The sequence below is a fragment of the Hemicordylus capensis genome, chromosome 10 (genome assembly GCF_027244095.1).
Source record: "Hemicordylus capensis ecotype Gifberg chromosome 10, rHemCap1.1.pri, whole genome shotgun sequence".
NCBI classification, from domain to species: domain Eukaryota; kingdom Metazoa; phylum Chordata; class Lepidosauria; order Squamata; family Cordylidae; genus Hemicordylus; species Hemicordylus capensis.
Window position 1 is genome coordinate 775,117 of NC_069666.1, and position 20,029 is coordinate 795,145.

At 57.3% G+C, this 20,029-nt stretch overlaps 1 protein-coding gene across 2 annotated transcripts in view; it reads right to left on the reverse strand.

Moving 5' to 3' along the window:
- Positions 1 to 240: 240 nt before the first annotated feature.
- The window catches only part of SPG11 (SPG11 vesicle trafficking associated, spatacsin), a 28,399-nt gene continuing 8,610 nt past the window's right edge, over positions 241 to 20,029 (reverse strand). For both annotated transcript variants that reach the window (XM_053272132.1, XM_053272133.1), the window contains 31 exons: positions 19,820 to 19,998; positions 19,201 to 19,377; positions 18,868 to 18,939; positions 17,994 to 18,121; positions 17,276 to 17,448; positions 16,732 to 16,930; positions 16,409 to 16,612; positions 15,681 to 15,787; positions 15,254 to 15,399; positions 14,938 to 15,090; positions 13,857 to 13,923; positions 13,042 to 13,207; positions 12,363 to 12,568; positions 11,914 to 12,022; positions 10,994 to 11,153; positions 10,406 to 10,675; positions 9,995 to 10,195; positions 9,600 to 9,707; positions 9,104 to 9,266; positions 8,385 to 8,590; positions 6,948 to 7,719; positions 6,043 to 6,188; positions 5,707 to 5,908; positions 5,318 to 5,455; positions 4,737 to 4,870; positions 4,017 to 4,124; positions 3,171 to 3,339; positions 1,937 to 2,025; positions 1,541 to 1,696; positions 1,148 to 1,299; positions 241 to 860 (listed from right to left, as the gene is read on the reverse strand). In XM_053272132.1, coding sequence (XP_053128107.1) covers positions 680 to 860; positions 1,148 to 1,299; positions 1,541 to 1,696; positions 1,937 to 2,025; positions 3,171 to 3,339; positions 4,017 to 4,124; positions 4,737 to 4,870; positions 5,318 to 5,455; positions 5,707 to 5,908; positions 6,043 to 6,188; positions 6,948 to 7,719; positions 8,385 to 8,590; positions 9,104 to 9,266; positions 9,600 to 9,707; positions 9,995 to 10,195; positions 10,406 to 10,675; positions 10,994 to 11,153; positions 11,914 to 12,022; positions 12,363 to 12,568; positions 13,042 to 13,207; positions 13,857 to 13,923; positions 14,938 to 15,090; positions 15,254 to 15,399; positions 15,681 to 15,787; positions 16,409 to 16,612; positions 16,732 to 16,930; positions 17,276 to 17,448; positions 17,994 to 18,121; positions 18,868 to 18,939; positions 19,201 to 19,377; positions 19,820 to 19,998 — 5,441 coding nt within the window. In that variant the 3' untranslated portion in view covers positions 241 to 679. The remainder of the gene's footprint in view (positions 861 to 1,147; positions 1,300 to 1,540; positions 1,697 to 1,936; positions 2,026 to 3,170; positions 3,340 to 4,016; positions 4,125 to 4,736; positions 4,871 to 5,317; positions 5,456 to 5,706; positions 5,909 to 6,042; positions 6,189 to 6,947; positions 7,720 to 8,384; positions 8,591 to 9,103; positions 9,267 to 9,599; positions 9,708 to 9,994; positions 10,196 to 10,405; positions 10,676 to 10,993; positions 11,154 to 11,913; positions 12,023 to 12,362; positions 12,569 to 13,041; positions 13,208 to 13,856; positions 13,924 to 14,937; positions 15,091 to 15,253; positions 15,400 to 15,680; positions 15,788 to 16,408; positions 16,613 to 16,731; positions 16,931 to 17,275; positions 17,449 to 17,993; positions 18,122 to 18,867; positions 18,940 to 19,200; positions 19,378 to 19,819; positions 19,999 to 20,029) is intronic.

Genomic DNA, 20,029 nt, shown 5'->3' on the forward strand with positions numbered 1-20,029 from the left:
TCCAGTCCCTGGCAGCACCTCCCCTGTAGAGTGGCTCCTTCAAGAGCTGTTGCCAGGCATGACTTGGTATAAGGCAGCTTCCTATGCCCAGGAGCATGGGACGCCTGCCATGCAATCAGAGGGCTCAAACAAAGCAATGAAACTCATGGGAACAAATGAGGATGGAGCGGAGCTCTTGCACAACTAAGCCATGGCCGCTTTACTGAAAACACCCAACGAAACGGGGCCAGGGCAACCAGCTATGGCAAAGGTGGTACTTTAATATGTTCGCCATTAGAGGGGAATGGAAGTTATTTTTATACAGCCAATGGTCCTCGTACGAGTCACATCCCACAGGAGGATTTGCACTCTCTGTCACTGTTGAGCAGAGGCACTCACTGATTTCTCACCCAGAAGCTCAGCTGCAAAGCTTCAAGACGCGAGTTCATTTCTGCCAGAAGGGTATACTTCTGGCTCCAGTGTCAAATTCTTTCTGTTTTGTTCATCTGATTTCAACAGCCAGTACTGATTTGAAACCACTCCTGAGGCTAATGCTCTTCCTTTACTGTTTGCTCTGGGAAACAGATGCGGAACCAAGGTGTGTGGGGTTGGCCATTTGCGACGGAGACGAGACTCCGCTTTGCCACAAGACACCCCTGGGGGCTGAATGAAGATTCCCGCAGCGTCCACGAGGCAACATCTAGCTTGTCAGCAGGTCCTTCAAGCAACAGCCTGTCTGGGCATCCTGCAGAAGCATGTTCACCACGTCGTAGAACTGGTTCTTGTAAGCCAGCTTGTAATACACATAGATGTCGTCGCAATAAGTCAGGAGCTGCTTCAGGTTCTTCAGAGCAGGCTCGTTGCCCGGGTGCTGCTTGACCCTAGAATGGAAGGTGGCCACACTGTGAACAGCTGCCCCCCTCCCTCCCTGAGGGGGTCTTGCTTCTACGCTCAGCACCGCCCCCCCTAACTTCAAAACCAGTGCCTGAACTGGAGCAGGCAAGGAAGAGGTGGGGCCTTCCAAGCCCAGCGAAGATGCCAAGAGAAGGACGGCTCCCTCCTTCCGCCACTCAGCCTCCAAGCCAGGACCTCAAATGCACAAGAAAGCCTGGCTGGGAGGGGGTCTCCCCCCCGCCCCCAGCACAACTGAGCAGCAGACACAACTCACTTCTGGGCAATTTCCTCAAAGGTGCTGGCCTTGAGCAGGCCACGGTGCTTGTACTCCTCCAGGTAGCTGAAGTCCCCCTTCACAATCACGTGCTGATACAGGACTTCAGCCCAGTCGGGGACAAAGTTGTAGGCCTCGGTCACAATTGCAGCCTGGAGAGGGTGGGGTGGGGGGAAAGGCTGCTGGGATTTGCATGGCAGGACCGCCCATCCCCTTCCCCCGCTGGACCTCGAGGGCTCTCAGTCAGTCCCACTGAGCACCTGGGAGCATGTCAGGCTGGCCGTTGCCAGAACACGTGGCCAGGCAAAGGATCAGGAAGGCCCCTCGGGTTCCCGGCCAGGCCTGCCATCCCATCAGGCCCCCCTCTGAGGCCCCAAGGGAAAGGGGGCCTACCTGGTAGAACCGGGGCAGGGCCATGACGCACTCCAGCAGGTCCTGCCGCCTCAAGCTGATCAGCTTGGTGCTCTGGCTGGTGTTCAGGAAGTGGAGCTGGAGGGTGATGAGCTTGGTCAGCCGGCTGCAGCGCAAAGCCTGGCGCACACAGAAGTCCTAGGAAAGAAAGGGGAGTCGGGCAAGCGGGGAGGCAGCCGAGTGCCAGCACCGAGCCAAGGCCTGGGTCATCACACTGGCCAGACCCCTCGGAGGTGTGTGGCCTGCTCAGAATGGGAGGAAAGCAGGCGGAGTGGGGACGGCTTAACCTTGGAGGGTTAAGCCGTGGAATGAGCACGTGGCCATTTACAGGACACAACAATGCCCGAAGCAAGCCAACACGTCCCTCCTGCGCCTTACCTTGGAATAGCTTTCAGCCGCATCGATGTAGAGGGTCAGAGCTTTCATCAGGAGCTTCTTCAGGTTGGGCAAGTCCTGGAGGCACTCCTCTGGGAAAGAGAGAGGGCGTGACCACATGGCCAGGGCGGGGAGGGAGGCTGCCTGCCCAGGGCTTCAGGCGTAGTGGCTAAACCCAGCTGTAGTGATGGCACCAGGACTGCTCTGGGGTCAAGTCTGAGGGTTACTGAAGAGTAAAGTTTCCGTAACATGGAGGATGTAGAAGAGCAGGCCGTGGTGTATGCAAAGCAGCAGCCTGCTGTCAGAGTGTGTGTGTGCATGTGCGTGTGTGTCCTGCCTCCATGTGAATTCTTTCTATATGTTTGCTGGGTTCAAAGGAAACACGGCATCAGAAGGGCCCGGCAAAGAACGAGAACAGAGCCGCTAAAAAATCCCAGATAAGGAAATGTAGCTGAAAACTGGAGAACGTGGAAGCAAGGGGTGGAATTGGGGAGAGGCAAGAAAAATGAAAGATTACGGTCAGCCTTGTTCTTATATATTGCTGGAGAAGAAGTCAGGGAGGTATTCAACACTTTTCAGATTGATGAATATTGAAGTGTTTGGCAAATCTGAAGCTTATTGTGCACCTAGAAAGAATGTTACCTATAAGAGAGAGACGTTTTCCAGATGAAGGAGGAAACATAGATCCCTATGTAACTGATTTAAAGTTACTGGCACAGACTCGTGAATTTGCCCAGTGGTGAGCCACTAATCAAGGATTGCATTGGATCGTGTGGCATGAGATCAGAGAGAGCAAGATGACGACTACTGCGAGGAAGTGATCTGACCCTTGAACGTGCAGTGGGCGGCATCTGTAGAGCAGAGGGGCTTGTGGCAGCTCAGCAACAAAAAGGACCTGGGCCTGTAGTCCACTGGTACCGATCTAGCCACTCTCCATGAAGTGAGCAGGAAAGAGGAGAGTCACCAGGGGACTTGGTCTAGCAGGGGAAGCCACCCAAGAAGCCACCCTTGTCCTCTGTGCAACTGTAGAGAAGACACAGGGATCCGGGCTACACCCCAAAGAGCCAGGCGGCTTCAGTCTGGGACAAAAACTAAGAGGACCACTCCTGCCGGTGGAAGTGTGAAGCCTCCCTGAGGCCTGGGAAGGGGAAGGGCCACCCCACCAAGGCATGTCCTCCTCCGTCTGCAGGAGAACCAGCGCTTGGCAAGAGGAAGCTTCCGTCTCTCTGCCACTGACCCCAGGGCTGGGACTCAAGGAGCTTCAGCTGGACGTTGGCGGCGGCCTCATGATTCTCCCCGATCTCCCGGCACATGCTGAAGCAGAGGGCGATCATGTTGTGCTTCTCGCTGTCCCCTGGGCGGCAGCGCTTGATGTAGTCCAGCAGGGCCGTCTTGAGGGTCCCGCTCTGTCAACAGGGGAGAGGCGGGGGTGTTAGGAGGGGGGCAGTGGCGGCAGAGAGTGCAACGCTTGTAACGGGAACTTGGGGGCTGGCAAAGCCTCGCCAGCAACTGAGCCCCCTCCTCAGGGTGGGGAGAGCTCCACACCTCCACTTGCAGGCTGGAGGGTTTAGTAGAACCGGACCCGGATTTCACAGAGGGGAGAGAGGGGAAAGGATTCCGAGGGCTAGTGGGCAGGAGATCAGGAGCTGAAGCTTTATGGTTTTGAAGGGCAACATGAACCCTCTGGAGTGGGAGCGCAGGAAGAACCAAGGCACTGGGGAGGGCTGTAAGATTTAGACCGAGCCTTTGGCGCAGTGGAGAAATAACTTGCCGAGCAAGCCAGAGGTTGCTGGTTCAAATCCCCGCTGGTATGTTCCCCAGCCTATGGGAAACACCCATATTGGGCAGCAGCGATAGAGAAAAGATGCTGAGAGGCATCACCTCATCCTGTGCAGGAGGAGACGGCAATGGTCAAGCCAGACAATACCCCAGGGCTCTGTGGGCGCCAGCAGTCGAGACCGACTCGATGCCGCAACTTTCCTTTCCTTTGGACAGCAAAATCTGTCCCATTGGTTGGTGTCTGAATCCCAAATCGGGTCCCTTTCCTGGTTAGGGGGAGGTGGATTTTGCCTCCTTTACCCACCGGATCGAGCTTCTTCCTCATCAGCACTTCAAAGTAATGTTTCTCATGCAGCAGGTCAAAGATGTACGTCATCTCATTGTATCGGCCGATGCCAGTGAGAAGCCGCACCTATGGAGAGAGAACAGCCTGCTGGCCAAATATCATGACATCCTTTGGGGTCAGCAACAGGAGGGGGGTTCAGGAGAGGCAGGGAGTCGGGGGAACCACTCTTGTGGGTTTGGGGCCGAAGCATCAGCTGCTGTCAGCAATGTCTTGGATTTCAGCTGGTCCCCAGAAGGGTTGGGCAGGCCCAACTCACTCAGTTGGGGCAAGAAATCAAGAGATGGCCACGAGGGAGTGTCCAGCCCCGGGGAACGGAGAGCGAAGCCATGTGGCTGCTTCTCACGAGAGAAGCTCCTGGGAAGCCACGCACAGGACAGTGTAGTGGTCACCATGTTTGCCAGACATGTGAAAGGGCCCCGGTTTGTTAGCCTCACTTGCAGGGTTGTTGTGAGGATAAACATAACCCGATGCACCACTCTGGGCTCCTCAGGGGTAGAAGTGTAAAGGCCAGAGAGCAGGCTCCTTGCCTTTCCCACGCAGCAAGGGGCAGCCGGGAAACCCGAGGGCCCCGCCTTCCACCGCACACCTAGAGCCTGCTGCTCTAAAGCCCCCAGGTGAGGGGAGGTGGCAGGGCACCCTCCCCTCCCCAGCCGGCCGGCCAGCAGGCGCTCTCCATACCACAAGGCCGTACTCTTCGTTGGGGGCCAAGAGTTCGTCTGTGAGCAGCCGGGCCGCTTGCAGGACGCGCATGATCCCTTCCAGATGACACGTCAAGCTGAAGCAGCTGTGGGCCAGGATGAGGAGCTCCGTCGCTGGGGAAGGAGGGGCTGTTGTCAGCAGGGGCCCAAGTGGGGGCTTGGGTCTGGGACCCCCCTTGCCGTGGACCCTCCTCCAGGGCAGCCACAGCGATGGGAGGCAGGAGGCTCCACGGCTGCTCCCAGCGGGCCATTTGCCGGCTCCTGGGCTCCGTCTGCAGAGGCCAAGCCTGGCCCTTCTTGCCTGGAAACAGACCCCCCTGCACGGAGCACTGCAGCTCGGGGGCCCAGCCCTCCACCCGGGATGCCCAGGACCGGGAAGGCACCTCTTCCAGGAGTGGAGCAGAGGGACACGCCTGCAGCTCAGTCCTTGCCCCGTGGGCGTGGCAGTCGTGTCCACAGCCTGCTCTGGGACCTGCTTCCTCGGTCACATGGCGACTCAGCCTGCGGGGCACTGGCCCACCAGGACCCTGGCGCTGCCCAAGCGCCCCCCGCTTAACTTACTGCATGCAAGCTCCCCGGGGGGGATGGAGGAAATCTTATCCAGGAGCTTCAAGCCAACCAGCGTGTGATCTGGGCACAGTCTGGCCAGCTGCAGGAAGGCCTGGCTCTCCTCCGCAGGATTCACGACCTGCTGGTGCCCTGGTTCAGCCAAACACACAGGAAGACACAGGGGTCACAACTGGAGCCCTGGGCGGGCGGGCGGGCAGTCCCCCCCTCCCCTGCCCAGCCCTGACTGCAGGTCTTCCCTCCTCGCTAGGCTCTTCCCCACCCACAGCCATGGCAGCGGCAGCCGTACTGAAGAGGACTGCCGGGGGGGAGGGGGTGGCATTGGCAGACTGGGCTCGCGCCTGGGCCGTGGCTTGCTGAGCAGAGGCCAGAGCTGCACCCACCGCCTTTGCCTTGCGAAGGGGCCAGGAGCTCCCGCGTGACTTCTTCGGCCACCAGCTCGGCCACCGTCTCCGGCTCCAGCCCCTGGGTCGTGATGAAGGCCTGGGCCTTCTTGCACCGGTCTGGCCGCTGGGAGGAGAGGAGCGCCCGAAGCAGCTTCTCAGAATCATGGGCAGAGATCTCGCTGAAGGAACAGCCCAGCTCCTGCAGAACACCGGGGGGGGGGAGTGCATGCTACTTGTCTGCTACACAAGACCAGGCCAAGTGGACGGGCAGGCCCTTGATGGGCTTCCGTGGCCGCCGCCGCCGCCTCTGTCCAGCTCCAAACACAGACTCACCTTGGAGAGTTCATACAAGCAGAGGACCTGCCGGCAGTAGTTCCGCCCATGGACACACTCTGCAATCAGAGCCTGCAGGCTGCCGACCACCACCTCATCACCGGGCCACGGGGCTCCCGCGGCAGACCAGAGCTCCAGGCTGGAGGCTGGAAAGAGAAGCCAGACTCTGGAGAGCCAGGAAGGGGGCCTGGAAAAAGCCGCCCGGGGCGGTGGCGGGAGCTGAGCACAACCACCTTCCCTGGCCACTTTTGACAGAACAACGATGACTACGGTGAACATTTATGTCCTGCTTTTCAACACCATTTCCTAAAGCAGTTGACACTGGAAAATATATATTTAAAAGACACATAAGCGGACTCCCTGTCCCCAAAGGGCTCACCGTCCAAAACAAAATGGAAGGTAGACCCCACCCACAGCCACTGGAGGGAGGCAGTGCTGGGGCTGGAGAGGGCCAGTCGCTCTCCCTCTGCTGAATACAGGAGGGAGGCCCTGCATTGATACGCTTTGTAAGACGCTTTCCCAACCCCATGAGCAGGGGCCACTGGAGCCAATGTGCTCACCTCTGGCCCAACGAAGGCGCCCCAAGGTGACCAGGGAGCCTGAAACACTCAAGAGATTTTCCGCTGCAGACCAGCCAGCCTCTCCCTCTCAACCCCCTTGGGAAGAAACCAGCTACACTAATCTTGAAAATGCCATTTCAAAAGGCTTTGAGGAGGAAATCCATGATGGAAATACCGTCATGTCTGAGCAGCCAAAGGCAAGAATCTGCCGCTGCATTAGAGAAGAGCACACAGTCAGCAGGAGCACCGGTGAAAAGAAGCCAGCCGCCAAGCAGAGGAGCAGTGTGGAGGTTGGGGGAGAGCGAGAGCGGCAAAGCCGCACAGTCTGCGGGGAGAGCCACTTACTGCTCTGCAGCCGCATCTTGGGAGGCTCCTCCCCGGGCCCCGCTTCCTTCTCCACGCTCCCGTCTCCTCCTTCTTCTCTTCTGGCGAGGACAGCCTGGATCTCGGGGTGAAACCCGCTCTGAGGGGCTTCTCCAGAGGCCAGCGCTCTGCAGTGCAAGACCAGCGAGACGTCCCGGCTGTGGAAGTCAAAATAGCGGCACAGGCGGCTGGCTTCGTGCACGCTGCCCTCGTCGAGCAGGCGCCCAACCAGGAAGCTCAGCGCCTCCGCCTCCGCAGCAGGAAGCGTGACTCGGGAGGCCTCCGGGGAAGGCAGCCCCTCCAGCTGCAAGTCCTTGGGCGTGCTCAGAATAGCCAGCCTGGCAAAGGAGAACTCCTTGGCTAAGGAGTCGAAGGAGAGGTCGCCATTCCCGGAGCTCTGGCCAGAGAACCGGCGCTGGGCTTGCCCGCTGCCTGGACTCCGAGCCTGCTGGGCCACACGACAGAGCCAGATCTCTCTCTCCACCCCTTCCAGCTCCTCCAGGGGGACGGGGTCACTCTGGGCCAGCCAGTGGCCAGCCAAGGTCAGCAGCAGTTGCCTCTCCAGGACACTCGGCAGCCTCTTGTCCGAGCACTCGGAGACCACGTCTGCCTGAGCCCGGAAGAAGTCAGAGGCAGTCCGGCTGGACACGGCGTTTCTCACAAAGTCGGCGTGGCACTTTCTCCAGAACTCGACCCGGGTCCGCTTCTGGGGCCAATGCCCAATCTGCTTCAAGCGGTGCTGATTCTGGAGCTCCTGCAGAGCACAGCAAAGATTAAAGGGGTTTCGGGGATGAGAGGGATTCTGCAACACACAAGGAAGCTCAAGGGCTTGGCAACGGAGGGCGCAGGTCAAAGTGTGGTGCCCAGAGAGAGGAGCCTCTTTCTAGCCCCTTCCCCGACAGGTGGGCTGTGACCCACAGGAGGCCCACTCAGCCGCTGGTGGCTCTTCTTCCGCCTCCCCCCCCTCACTGCCCCCAGCAGCTGCCTGCAGGCAACCCATTCCTTCGCCCAGGCCCACGGGCTGCCACTTGACACGCGTGGGGCGGATCAACACGGGACCGGAGTCTGAGGTGCCAGTGGATGCCCAGGCATCACTTATCCATCCGAGGACATGTGCCCAGTCTTCCTGGTTTTTAGGACAGAACCACCTAAAGGTGGCTAGCCAAAAATACGTTACCATCTTCAAAGAAAATTATGAAAGAGCAGGCAGGGTGGGAGTTGGAAACAAAAAGTGCCAAGTGGGTCGGCAGCCCCATAAAAACCAAGCAGGTGCAACGGCTACAGGTAACAGCAGCTTTTCCGCCCAGCAGGCTAGTGCTGGGCATGCCCCCAGGTTCTAACTTCTGTTCTAGCCAGAGACTCACATCCCGCGAGGGAGGGAGGGCCGGCTGAGCAGCCCCAGGCAACCGAGCGGCCTACCTCTTGAACAACAATATTGTCCCCGGCCAGCTCGGCCAGCTCGCGTGCTGTGGAGAAAGAGCTGGTCTCTTGCAGCTGCTCCATGACCCTTCTGCACTCCTCCTGGAAACGTTCAGGCGTGTAGCTGCTTAGAAGGGCGTGGTCCACTGCAACCGAAGAGTCCTTCAAGATCCAGCTGAGGGCGCTCAGCTTCTTCATGTCTGGCCCTGGCTCGAGGAGGAGGAGGAGGAGGAAAAACTCCATCAAGAGGGCCCCTTAACTGGAGATGGCACAGTCTGCACTTCTATATGAAGTGTAAAGGAAGGAGCCATTGTACACGTTGCCGGCCAGCAACGCATGACCCACTCCCAGGAACTGGAGGGAGCCCAGAGGAACACAAGACGGACAGCGACGCCCTGCCTGGAATTCCCAGGAGGCTATCGGGAGGTGGGCTTGGAGAGGCTCTCCAAGGGACAGGTCCGAATGCTTGCGAGCTGCTTGCTGCTCTGCCTGATGTCTTGCTGGCTTCCCATCCACTTCGATGCATCTCCTAAAGCAAGACGGGGTTGGCAGCCAGCCCCCTAGCCCATCTCACGTGCCCAAGGGCTGCTGGAGGCCCTGCACTAGAAGCTGCTCTCAGGACTGACTCCCGCTGAGCCCTGAAATCAACACACGCAGTCCAGGGACTCACCCAAGGGCGACAAACATGAACACAGTGAACAAAAGCAAAGACTCCTTACCATGAGGAAGAACCGTGTCTGTGTCGGCAAAAAGCGTAAGGAGCTTCCTCAACTCGTACTGCGTCCTGCACTGCTGCAGCATCAGCTCCAGGAGAAAGGAGGCCTGCAGCTCCAGCCACGGCGTGGGAAGGATGCCGGGTGGGGCTCCATCTGGGGCGTGAAGCTGGGTGGAGACCGTGTAGGGTCAGGCCAGCTGCCAGGCCCCCTCTGCCCACCCTCTCCAGCTCCTGCACAAAGGAACCAGCGGCCGCCGCCCCGCACAGATCCTTAGGAAACTGGGCATGTTATAAGCAAGAAAGAGATGTGCGTGCTCTGAAGAAACCTCCCTCAACTAGTCAAAGGAAACCTCACACCCAAGAGAACACAATAGTCGAGCCCTTCTCATACAAGTGAAAGGGAGCAGAATGTGCCTCTAATTCAAGACTTCAAAATATGTGGTTTTTAAAAAGAGACTTTGGAAAAAAAGTCTCATCAAGCACAGGAAGTTTCTGCTTACTTTTGAAAGACTGGTCTGGAACTCTAGGAGTTTGGTCTGGGCCTGGCTGTAGTCCCTGGAGCCCATGCACAGCTCATACACCTCCAGCAGGGTCAACAAGGGTGAGTCCTGAATCCAACAACGCCTTGAGATCAAACATTCCATCCAAAGCAGGTCGCCACGGGAAGATCGCTCACCCTCCAGCCCAGCTCTGGCGGCCCCAAAAGGAGAACTGCCGCATCATCCCTCTTCTCCTTCCAGCTGGAGCACTCAGAGGCGCTCGAGCAGAAGCCCGGGGGCCCCTCAGAAGCCGCCAGAGTTGCACAACGGAGACGTTCCCAGAGCACCCCTGCCCCCAGCCAGAAGGTGCAACCACCAGCAGCCAGGGAATCCCAGCTAGAAAGGCAAACAGTTACCTTCAGAAAGGACTGGAAACCATGAAGAAGTGTCCTGATTTTCTGCCTCCTTAAAAGCGACTGCCAGAGGGTGGACAAGTCCAGGAGCCCCCACTCATGGGCTTCAAGGGAGCCTCCAATGTGCTTCGTCACTTCGCCAGCGGTGGAGCTATCCAAGGAGGTGACGACCCAAACACAGAGACAGTGGATAATGCTGGCATCCTGCACCAAAGGTGTGAGCATGGCCCAAAGAGAAGGGCGGCAGAGTGGGGAGAGAAGAAGCAGACTTGAGGAAGGAGAAAGGGGCCCCTGCCGAGCAACAGGCATGCAAGCCGTTTCCAAGCTCCCTTGCCCAAGCCCCGCTGGAAGCAGGGTGTGGGGGCAACGGAGCCCGGCACGTGGCACCCACGGGCGTCTGAGGAGAGCTCGTACCTGGAAGGATGCCGCAAACACGCTCAGGACGGGAGCCCGGCGCTTCACGGCTTCACCCAGCAGGTAACGCCAGGGATGCGACTGCTCCTGACACCGAAGGAGGATGTGGAAAAGATCGCTGGGGGGCGTGCTTGGCGTTTGCCGATGCCTCAGCCGGCAGGGGGGGTCAGCCTGGCCTTCCAGGGGGACGTCTGAGGACTGCAAACCCTCAAAGGCCAGCCTCAAGTGATTCTGCAGAGGAGGGGGGAAGTCCTGGAGGACAGGGATAACCTGGGAAAGGGAGAGAACCACCAAGATACAGCACCTGAGCAAGCAGGGCACGAGCGGGCGATGGCCTCAACCCCATCAGTCGTATCAAAAACCAGCCCCTCTCCACCAGGCTCAGAAGCAAGCAAAGAGTCTCGCACACAAGGACCTCTCCAGGTTGGCCCCCATCTTTCTCCTGCTCAGGCCAATGAATCCACAGCCTCATTCCTCTCTATCTGCAAGGAGAAACGTTAACTTCTCTCCAAAAGGGCATCTGCTTCTGGACAGAAGCTCAAGGCCAATAAGTCAACAGAGTCCCCTCTGCCTCCAGCAGCTCTTTACCTCGCTCGGCTGGTAGCCATACATCTGGGCTTCAATGATGAACTGCAGCCATTCACTGGACCTGGCACACACTCTCAGGTAGGACACGCTCAGCTTGACGGCGTGGAGCCTGCAAAACTGGACCACCAAAGACCACTGTCTCCTTGCCTCGCTGGACGTCCTGCAAAGGAAGGGCCACGTCACCTCTCCTGCTGCCCTCCTCATGCAGACTGTCCTGTGTCATTGCCCCTTGGCGGTAGGGAAAATGCAGCCAGGTCTTTGCTGGGTGGTCCCAGGAGCAGTGGGGGAAACCAACAGGCTCCCGAGTGGGATGAGGTGCTCCAAGGAAGGACCATCCATCCCAGGGCGGAGCGCAGAAAGGAGGAAGGGCTCTGCCAGCCAGCCTCAGCCCCTGACGACTCAGGGCAGGGAGACACAGCAGGGGCCTGAGGCCGTCGCCAGCCTCGGCCATCAGATGGAAGGAATCAGATCGGGGACAGACAGCAACTCCTCAGAGATGGAGCAGCATTGCGGAAATGATAGGCGAGTTGTCTGGGGCCAGCAAGGCAATGGTCTCACGGCACAAGAGAGCAGCTCCATCGTGGAGACACACCGCTGTGATCCTGAGGACATGATCCCCCAGCACCCTAACCAGGCCCTGCCCAAAGGAGGAGACTTTCTTGACTTGCAACTGCTGCTGAGGAAGAAGTCGCCCCCTCCCACGGCTGCAGCAAGTACAGGGCCCGGAGGAGACTGGTGGCACTGGGATGCCCCAACCACGCCCCACGGTGAGGGCTGGCCCCTCCCTCCAGAAGGCTCCTCAGCTGCCTCCGGCCGCAGCAGACCTTCCCCACCACACGCCAGCAAGCTGCCCCCTTCGTAACAGGCAGGGCAAGGCCTCAGGACCCTGCCTCAGCAAACCAGACCCGGAGCAGACTCACTTCGTTATCGCTTGATGCTCAATCTTCTCCCAAACTGCTTCCTCCAAGCAGACAAGCAGCTCTTCTGCGGCTGTCTTCTGTCCCTTGGCCAGCTCGGTCAGCTTTTCCACTGAAAACGGAGCAGGCAGAATGGTGTGCCGAGACCGTACGCCCAACGTGGACACGGCCTCTTTAAGGCCACTGATCTTTCAATGATCGTCACCTGCCTCTGTTTACAACCAGATCCCTGCCTGAAGAGCCGTTTAATGGCAGCGCTCTATTTTCCTTTGAAAAGATGTCATTCCATCCACTGCAATTCCTCTGATCAGAAAGACACTCCCCCCCCCCCCAGTGATTCTGACTTGGGGCTTCACATCCGGCCTCCAGGCTACATTCCCTTCTCTTGCAACTGCACTGCCCCCTCCCCCCGGCAAGGAACCCACGGAAAGAGGGAGGGATGGAGAGGCTACCCAAGGACTCTCGGATGGAGCTGTACTGCGGCTCCTCTCTCCTGGCCATGAAGTTCAGGATCACGTTGGCTGCTCTCACGTCCACCCGGAGCTGGAGACTCTCCAGGCCCAGAAACTCCAAGAAGGAGACACAGGCGGCCACCACAGAAGGCACATAGAAGAGGGCGAGGGCCAGCGCGTAGGCTTCGCTGCCTGCTTGCTGAATCCTGGACGGAGGAGAAGGGAGGAAGGGGAGCGTCAACTGGCGCAAGGGCCTCCTGGGAGCAGCAGGGAGGGCTCGTGGGGACAGGAGAAGCGGCCTTGGCCCGAGGCTGAGCATCGGGGACCACCTGGCCTCTATCTGGGGGGCAGCAGCTCTCACCCAGGGGCTCAGGCAGCAGCAGCAGCAGTGGGGTGTGTGTGTGTGTGTGTGTGTGTGCCTTTCCCATCACCTGCTGCCTGATCCTCAACGGGAGACGCCGCCAAGGACTGCACTTTCTGCACGCAAGGCAGACGCCCTACCTGTACCCCAATCTGCCTCCCCCACTCCAGTTTCTGCTTTTTGGTGCTGCAAATGGTTCCCCATTTGCCGCAATGAACGCTTTCCTTCAGCGAAGAGCTGGCAATAACTATCTCACAAAGCTCACACCGATCTCACACCTGCTCTTCCCAACCTCGACTTGCTTTCAAGGATACTCACAGCTGCTTTGGGGTCTTGCTTTTGGTTAGCTGCTGGACCAAAAAGGTCCCAAAGGCCAACGAGGGGCGCTCATGGCGCAAGTAGTAGGAGAAATCCAGCCGTTCGATGACAGCGAACTTGTTGACAAGGTTGGGGCACGAAAAGTGAGGAAGGTCACCACAGAGGTCTGGAGAGAATGGAGGGAAGGGTCACTCTCCCCAGGGAATCTCCCCACTTGGAGAGAAGAAGAGCTGCAGGGCTCCGCTTGCATCAGAAATGCACCGGGCGGCTCTCACTCAGGAAAGCAGAACTCGCACCTGGGCCCAGCCTGGCAGGCCCTTTCCTCAGGCCAGGGACCCCGGTCCTCACACAAGCCCCTCTCCGTCCAGTGTGAAGGAGGTCCAGGAAGCATTTTTGATGGGAGATTTCACCCTCGGTTACCGAGCCAAGAGGCCACTGGACATCACAGCAACACCTGCCCTGGGATGCACCCGGGGAAGATGGCTGCCTCCTCCCACTGCTGCAGCCGCAGCCGCCTCTGGCCACACACCCCTCAACTGCACCAACTCACAGAAGGGGCTCAATGGCGGACCTCACACACAGCCCAGCGTCTCGGTCTGCCAGTCCCTTTACCCCAAAGGAAGGAGAATTCCAGCTGTTCTTTGAAAATCCCCTGGACTGCCTCTGCTTCCCACTCAGCCAAGGCTGCTTGCAGCCAAACCTCACAGCGTCTTGAGCGTCCATTTCAAACGCAATGCCCACCAAGCAGTAGACCAGAGGCTGCCACGACGACGTGCTTCTGACGTTACACAGCAAGATCCTTGGAAGTTACTTACCAGGTATGGCAAGCGTATTTGCCGACTGCCAGCCAAACAGTTTAGTGGGATCAAATGGAGCCAACGACTGAAATATCAGAACACAAAACTCAAGTTTCAGAGGGAGTTTTGGGTGACACCAAAAAGTTTAAGCTAAGCTGGACCGAGAGCGCATTTCATGCAGCTGCTTCCACATGTGGTACTAGCAGACACGGGGGGGTCCAAACGCCTGCAGGCGAAGCATCTCGTTCCCATCTAGGCTCACATGCATGTAAGTAACCCACAGAGCAGGCTGCAGCTCACAAGGATGTGAGAGCCGGGCAGTCCCTCCCCTGGGGCGACGTCCTGCTTCTTCCAGCAGCACAGAGCCAAATCCTTTGGGTTAAAGCACCCTCACTGCAGGGCCCCAGATCGGCCACCCTCCCTAGGAGCCTCGCCTCATTCTGTCCCTGCAGCACCATGAGCGCCGTGGTGGGAGGGCAGATGAGCAGCAACGCCCACGGACTCCATGGCCCCCCGCAGCTCTCTTTCCAGCTGCGCTTCTGGCCGGCTGGCGTGACCCCAATCCCACTACCCTGCAAAAGGTCCGCTCCCCTCCTGCAGACGCGGACACAAAAAATGCTGGGTGCAGACCCGGGGGGCGTGTCTGTGCAGAGCCCCTCCTCCTGCTGGGGGCCTGTCGGGTCCGGGCGGGCTCCACAGCCAGGCCCCCTGAGGGATGAGGCTGGCCTGCTCTGGAATGGCCCTCCTGACCTCCCTCCCTCCCTCCCTCCCTCCCCTGGCCACAGCACTGCCCTCGTTCTGCCTGCCTCTTGCTGCTGGCTGGGTCTGGCTCCCAAAGCTCCCTCCTAACCCTGGGCCAGGGGAGCCTGTGGCCGGGCCCTGCCAGAAGCTTGTGCCTTCCAAGCCCCGCCAGGGAGCAACCCTGTGGCTGGCAGTGGAATCGCTGGGGGGAGCGACTGTGGACACGCTTTTGTCACTGCCGCTGGGGGAGCGCCGGATCCGCCAGGCATGCTGGCGTCAGCTCGGGCAAAGCGCTCCGAACTGCAGAGGGCGCTTGGTCCCCGTCCTGGTGGTGCCAAGTGTCTGGCGGCACATTTACCTGGAGAAGGTGGTAGAGAGAGATGTCCGGAGGGCAGATCCCATGGGAAGCGTGCTGGGGGAAGAGGGCGGCCCTGAGCTTGGGGTACGGAGCCAGAGCCATCCGGAAGAGCTGGGCGTCGACCTTCTCTCCTCCGCCTCCGCTCTGAAGAACCTGCCGGGAAGCAGCAGCAGCAGCAGCTCAGTCAAGGAAATGCCACCGTCCCAGGCACCCGGCGGCCCAAGCTGCTCTCCGCCCCCCGGGCCACCGGCTCGCTTGCAAGAAGTCCTGTCCAACGCTCATGAACCAGCACTTGCCGGTCCTCCGAGAAATGTACCTGGTCCACCCCCCCAGGGGCATACATGGTGGTGGCCAGAGCAAGAAGGGTCCGCCCCTCCAAGAGCATCGTGCTCACGCTGGCCTGGTTGCTGGGAATCAAGATCTGGGCATTTGCCAGACTAGCCTGGAAAATCATCTTTGCATCTGGGCAAGAGGGAAAGGAAAGAGACACCAAACGGCATGATCCAAAGAGCTGTAGTGCTCTTGACAATATCAACATGTGAACACTCAACTTGACAACAAACATAACAGAAGGAGAACACACAGAGCCATCCCTCAAATGGCAGCAAAAAGACTCTGACAATCACCAGCAAAGTGGTTCCCCAAATATAGGGGAAGCAACCTTCTCTGGACTGCCTCCCCAGCCTTTCTACCTCCCTCCAAACTGCACACACACACTTGTCCAGAAGAGAGACCCCTCCTACCTCCAGGGTTGCTGGCAATGCCTCTGCAGCGCACCAGGAATTCAAACCAAGGGTGAGCTTCATGCAGCGCCTGATCATCCAAAACGGGGCAGTTTGTAGAAAATAAACTGCAAGAGCAAGAGCAAGGTATCCATGTCACGCCATATAAAGGAAGAGCAAGTCCTTCCCCTTCCCCGGAATGGGGCATTGCTGGGGAGGGTGGGAGCTGGGCCCAGCAGTCGGCTGCTCGGGAGGAGGCCAGCTAAGCTTGCCTTGGCTGCAGTGGGAGAGCGAGGGGCTGGGGAAGGGCCGCCTCCGGGGTGAGGCTGGGCTGCCTCCTGCCTCTGAGGCCCGATGCCTCGCAAGACCAGCTGCAGGGGAGCAGCAGCAGCAGCAGGAGAGAGGGCCTGCCAAGCAAAGGATAAGCCTGTGGGCTCCCCGGAGGCATCTGGTGGATCATGGGGGGAAAGAGGACGCAGGGCTGGCTGGGCCTTCTTGGGCCTGGTCTTCTGTTCTAAGGGTTGGCGGCATTTACAAATCAAGTGCCAGAGGACGGTAGGGTTAGTCTTGAGAAAACTCTATGGCCGGGGGGGCGGGGGCGGCTTTCAGTCTCACACACACACACACACACACACACACGCCCAGTGGTTCTGGGCTGGCAAGGCATAACGTGCACCAGAGCCACTCTTTACGAATCTTGCCTTGCTGGCTGCCCGGGAGAGTGCTTTGGACACCCATGCACTGCCTACCTATAATAGTCCAAGTAGGTGTGGAGCAGATGACCCAGGCCACGCTCCAAACAGTAAAGGATAAAGCGGACATGGAAATCTGAGCCACTCTTGGGCATGTGTTCCGGAACGGGGTGCGGATTCTGCATCACTCCTCCAACGAGAGCCAGTCTTTGGAGGAGGCATTCAAAGTCTTCTAGTTCCGCCGGCACAAAAGTCCCCTTCCTGCCCAGAAACACAAAAGCAAGCAAGGGTCTCTTTTCAGAGCCGTTAAGAGGACTCCCGCTGAGGCTTTTAATGCTGTCCATGAGTGGGGGCGGGGGGGGGGGAGAGCGCCAATGCACCTGGCCAGGTGATCCAATATTTCGTTTTGCATGTAATGGCTGCACAAGGTCTTTTGCCCAACTGTCTCTGCAGTCAGCTGTGGCCAGTTTGTGCTGCTGCCCTGTCGCTGAGCTTCTGCAATCCATGAACTAATATTCACCCAGTCGTGCCAAGATGACAGATGCATCCAAAGGACCTCTGGATTACATGACTGGAATTCTGTATTTAAAAGAATATATATATATTACTCACAGTCAATGCGTGGAACACTGCGGATGCTTGTAACTATGCACTACGTTTGGAGTAAGTAGAAGGGCCAACAATGTGTACTAGTCTTTTTGGAACAGAATTAAGGTCAAATTGAAGAGGGTCAGGAGGTTTCTCTGAAGCCCTTGGGATCTGTTGATTTCCTTATCCAAAGTTCAACTCAGCTTTCCCCTCTAAATACATGCAAAGGCCTCTTTCTCCTTAGTCCAAACACTATGGCTCACATGTTGCCCTGAGGCCTCCCCCCACCCCCGGGGAGACAGAGGCATATCCCTGCCAGAAAACCAAGACACGCACCCTCAGGGGGTTGTGTAGGGAGAAGAATCCTCTCTTGCGTCACGTGATCCCAGCACTGGGCCCAGTTTAACATCAGTCTGCACTCCCCGTTACGCATGCAATAGTCCTTGTCATCCAAGACAGCATCCAAAGCAGCCATGTGGGTCTCAAGGTCTTGTTCATCTCTCCAGGGCCTGCAAATGAGAGCAGAACATCTCCAGGGGGGCCAACCATTCATTCATTTACTCCTCCCAGCTGCTCCGGCTCCTAGACGTGTCTTGCAAGTTCAAAAATGTGATGCACACACAGGAACATGTGATGGGTGGTTCAGTTTGCAGCTCACAGCTAGCAAGCTGCAAACCTGAGCTACTGATCAGGTCTGAAGTGAGGCTGCAGCAGATGGTGAACAGGAGCATTGCTTTGGACCTCCCACAGAACGAAAGCTTGCAGCTGGAGAAAGGAAGAACTCGGTTTCCTACCCTGGCAAAGGCCTATCCACAGCTACTCGTCAGAGGGCGACAGGCCACCTCCAACCTCAGGGGAGCAGCAGCAGGAGAAGGGGCGCGATGCCTTCACTTCTTGCCTGGGGGCTCCCCAGAGGCATCTGGTGGGCCACTGTGGGAAGCAGAACGCTGGACTAGACCGGCTTCCTTGGGCCCAACCAGCAGGGCTCTTCTTCTGAGATTGATAAGCCTCAATAGCTGTTCTCAGCACATCACAAAAAGCCGCTGAAGCTTACCTGGCCTGGCCTGGAGCCGTTTCCTTCTCCGGGAAGCCGCCCGAATAAACATTTTCCACCTGATGCACAAAGTCTATCATTTCCTTCTCAGTTTCAGAAAAGTACTTCGCCTCTTGCAGCACTTTCACCTTGAGGGTCAAATTTATTTATTTATTAGAATTTCTTACATGCCGCCTCCTCCAAATACTCTAGGCAATGAACAACAACAATGCCCCTAACAATTAATTACTTTAATAATTTAATTTAAGTGGGTCTTCAGAAGGGCCTGAAAAGCAGCCAGGGGAGGGGCTGAATGAATTGCGCGCGGGGGGGGGGGGCGTTCCAAAGAAGAGGGGCGGCCACAGAGAAGGCCCCCCCCCTCAAAACCTGGACTGGCAATGCCCTGCATGTCTTAACATCAGGCCACAGAACTGCCACTTGTCAGAAGTGGTTCAGGATCCAGTCCCAGACATGACCAGGAACGAAGGCAGAGCGGGGCCAGCGCCATCCCCATGAAAGGGAAGGGTGGGGAGCGGCTGCAGCCAGAGCTGCCAGGAAACCGCCCTCAGGTCTGGCTCCTGGGCAAAGTAAAAGCACCCACAACCTGGAGAGGGCAAGCGGCGGCAGCACGAGGCACGAAGGGCTGCAGCCAGCCTGCTTCAAAAGGCATGCTTTTTACCCTTTCAGACTGTTGCCTTGATGACAGTTAACATCTTTATGGTTCTTTAAAATATTAAAACAGTAATGTAAGCCAGTGTGCACGTGTGTGAATACACACTGGTAAAAACCATGCTTTGAAAAATGATCATCATACATGCATAGGTAGGGCATATAAAATTAATAAGTCTGTGGCCACACAAACTACTGAATGTACAAAGAGTCTTCCTTCACTCACCAAGAAGTCACGGACGTGCCAATCGGTTACGTAAAAGCAGATTTTGTGCAGTTGTTCCATCACATTGAAGCCCTGTCAGAGGTAGAGAGAGTCCTAATGTAGGTGCCTTACGCCTATTCGCAGCTGCTGAATACCGAGTCAGGTCATTCATCCGTCTAGCCCATTGTAGTCTACTCTGACTGGCAGCATCTCTTTTCTAACTGGAGGTGTTGAGGGCCTGAACTGAGGACTTCTTGCAAGCAAAGCTGTTCTTTTACCACCAAGTTGTGGTAGTGAAGGGCTTGTGGATATGCAAATGTGGTCTCAGCTGCACTTTAGGCATGCATTACTCACCATGTTTTTTAGGAGTTGGGAGGATTCTTCAATGTCCGCCTTCAGAAGGCTTTTGTAAACCAGCTTCAGGCCAACTTGGGTCAGCGCCTCCAGATGCTGAGCAGGGTGACCAATCATCCGGAAGAAGGTCTGAGCCTCCGGCAGCTTGTTGTTTGAAATGGCTTCGCCAATGATTTGCTGAAAGGGCAAGGAGACATTTGCAATGCAAGCTACTGGTTTTGGAGCGCCCCTGGAGGGACAAGAGACCCAGAGTGGGGATGGTGAAGGGGAAAGGATGGCACCTGTCAGAACAGTACAAAGCCAGTCCAAGAACCGCACTTCCCACGCCATTCCTTTTCAGTGAGAGATTGAAACAAGTGCTTAGCTCTCTCCCACAGAAATCAGTGGGACTCCCAAGCAGTGTTCCCTCTGAAGCATGCACACGTGTGCACCCTAAGAAGTTTTCTGATGCCCACTCACACTGCTCCCAAGGACTGATCTTTGGCTGGAAATGGGACCCCAAATGTGACCCCAGACCGATACTTCCTTTCCATGAAACAAATGGAATTGTTTAGGAAGTTGACACGAGGTCTTGGGCACAATTTGCTCAACTATATTCCAGGAGCTGCCAAAACTGTACCTCTGAATCTAGCTTCTCCCACATCTGGCTTTCTTCTATTTTGGGCATGTCTCCTTCAGGATCACAGGGTGAGCTCAGGACACTGGATGGCTTGTGAGGAAATTTGATCATAAACGTCCGAAGTTTGATGATGTAGCTGGTCAAAATATCCACACACCTGTTCAGATTCTCATCCAGTTCTGTGAAGAACATCAGGGAGATCGCTCATTA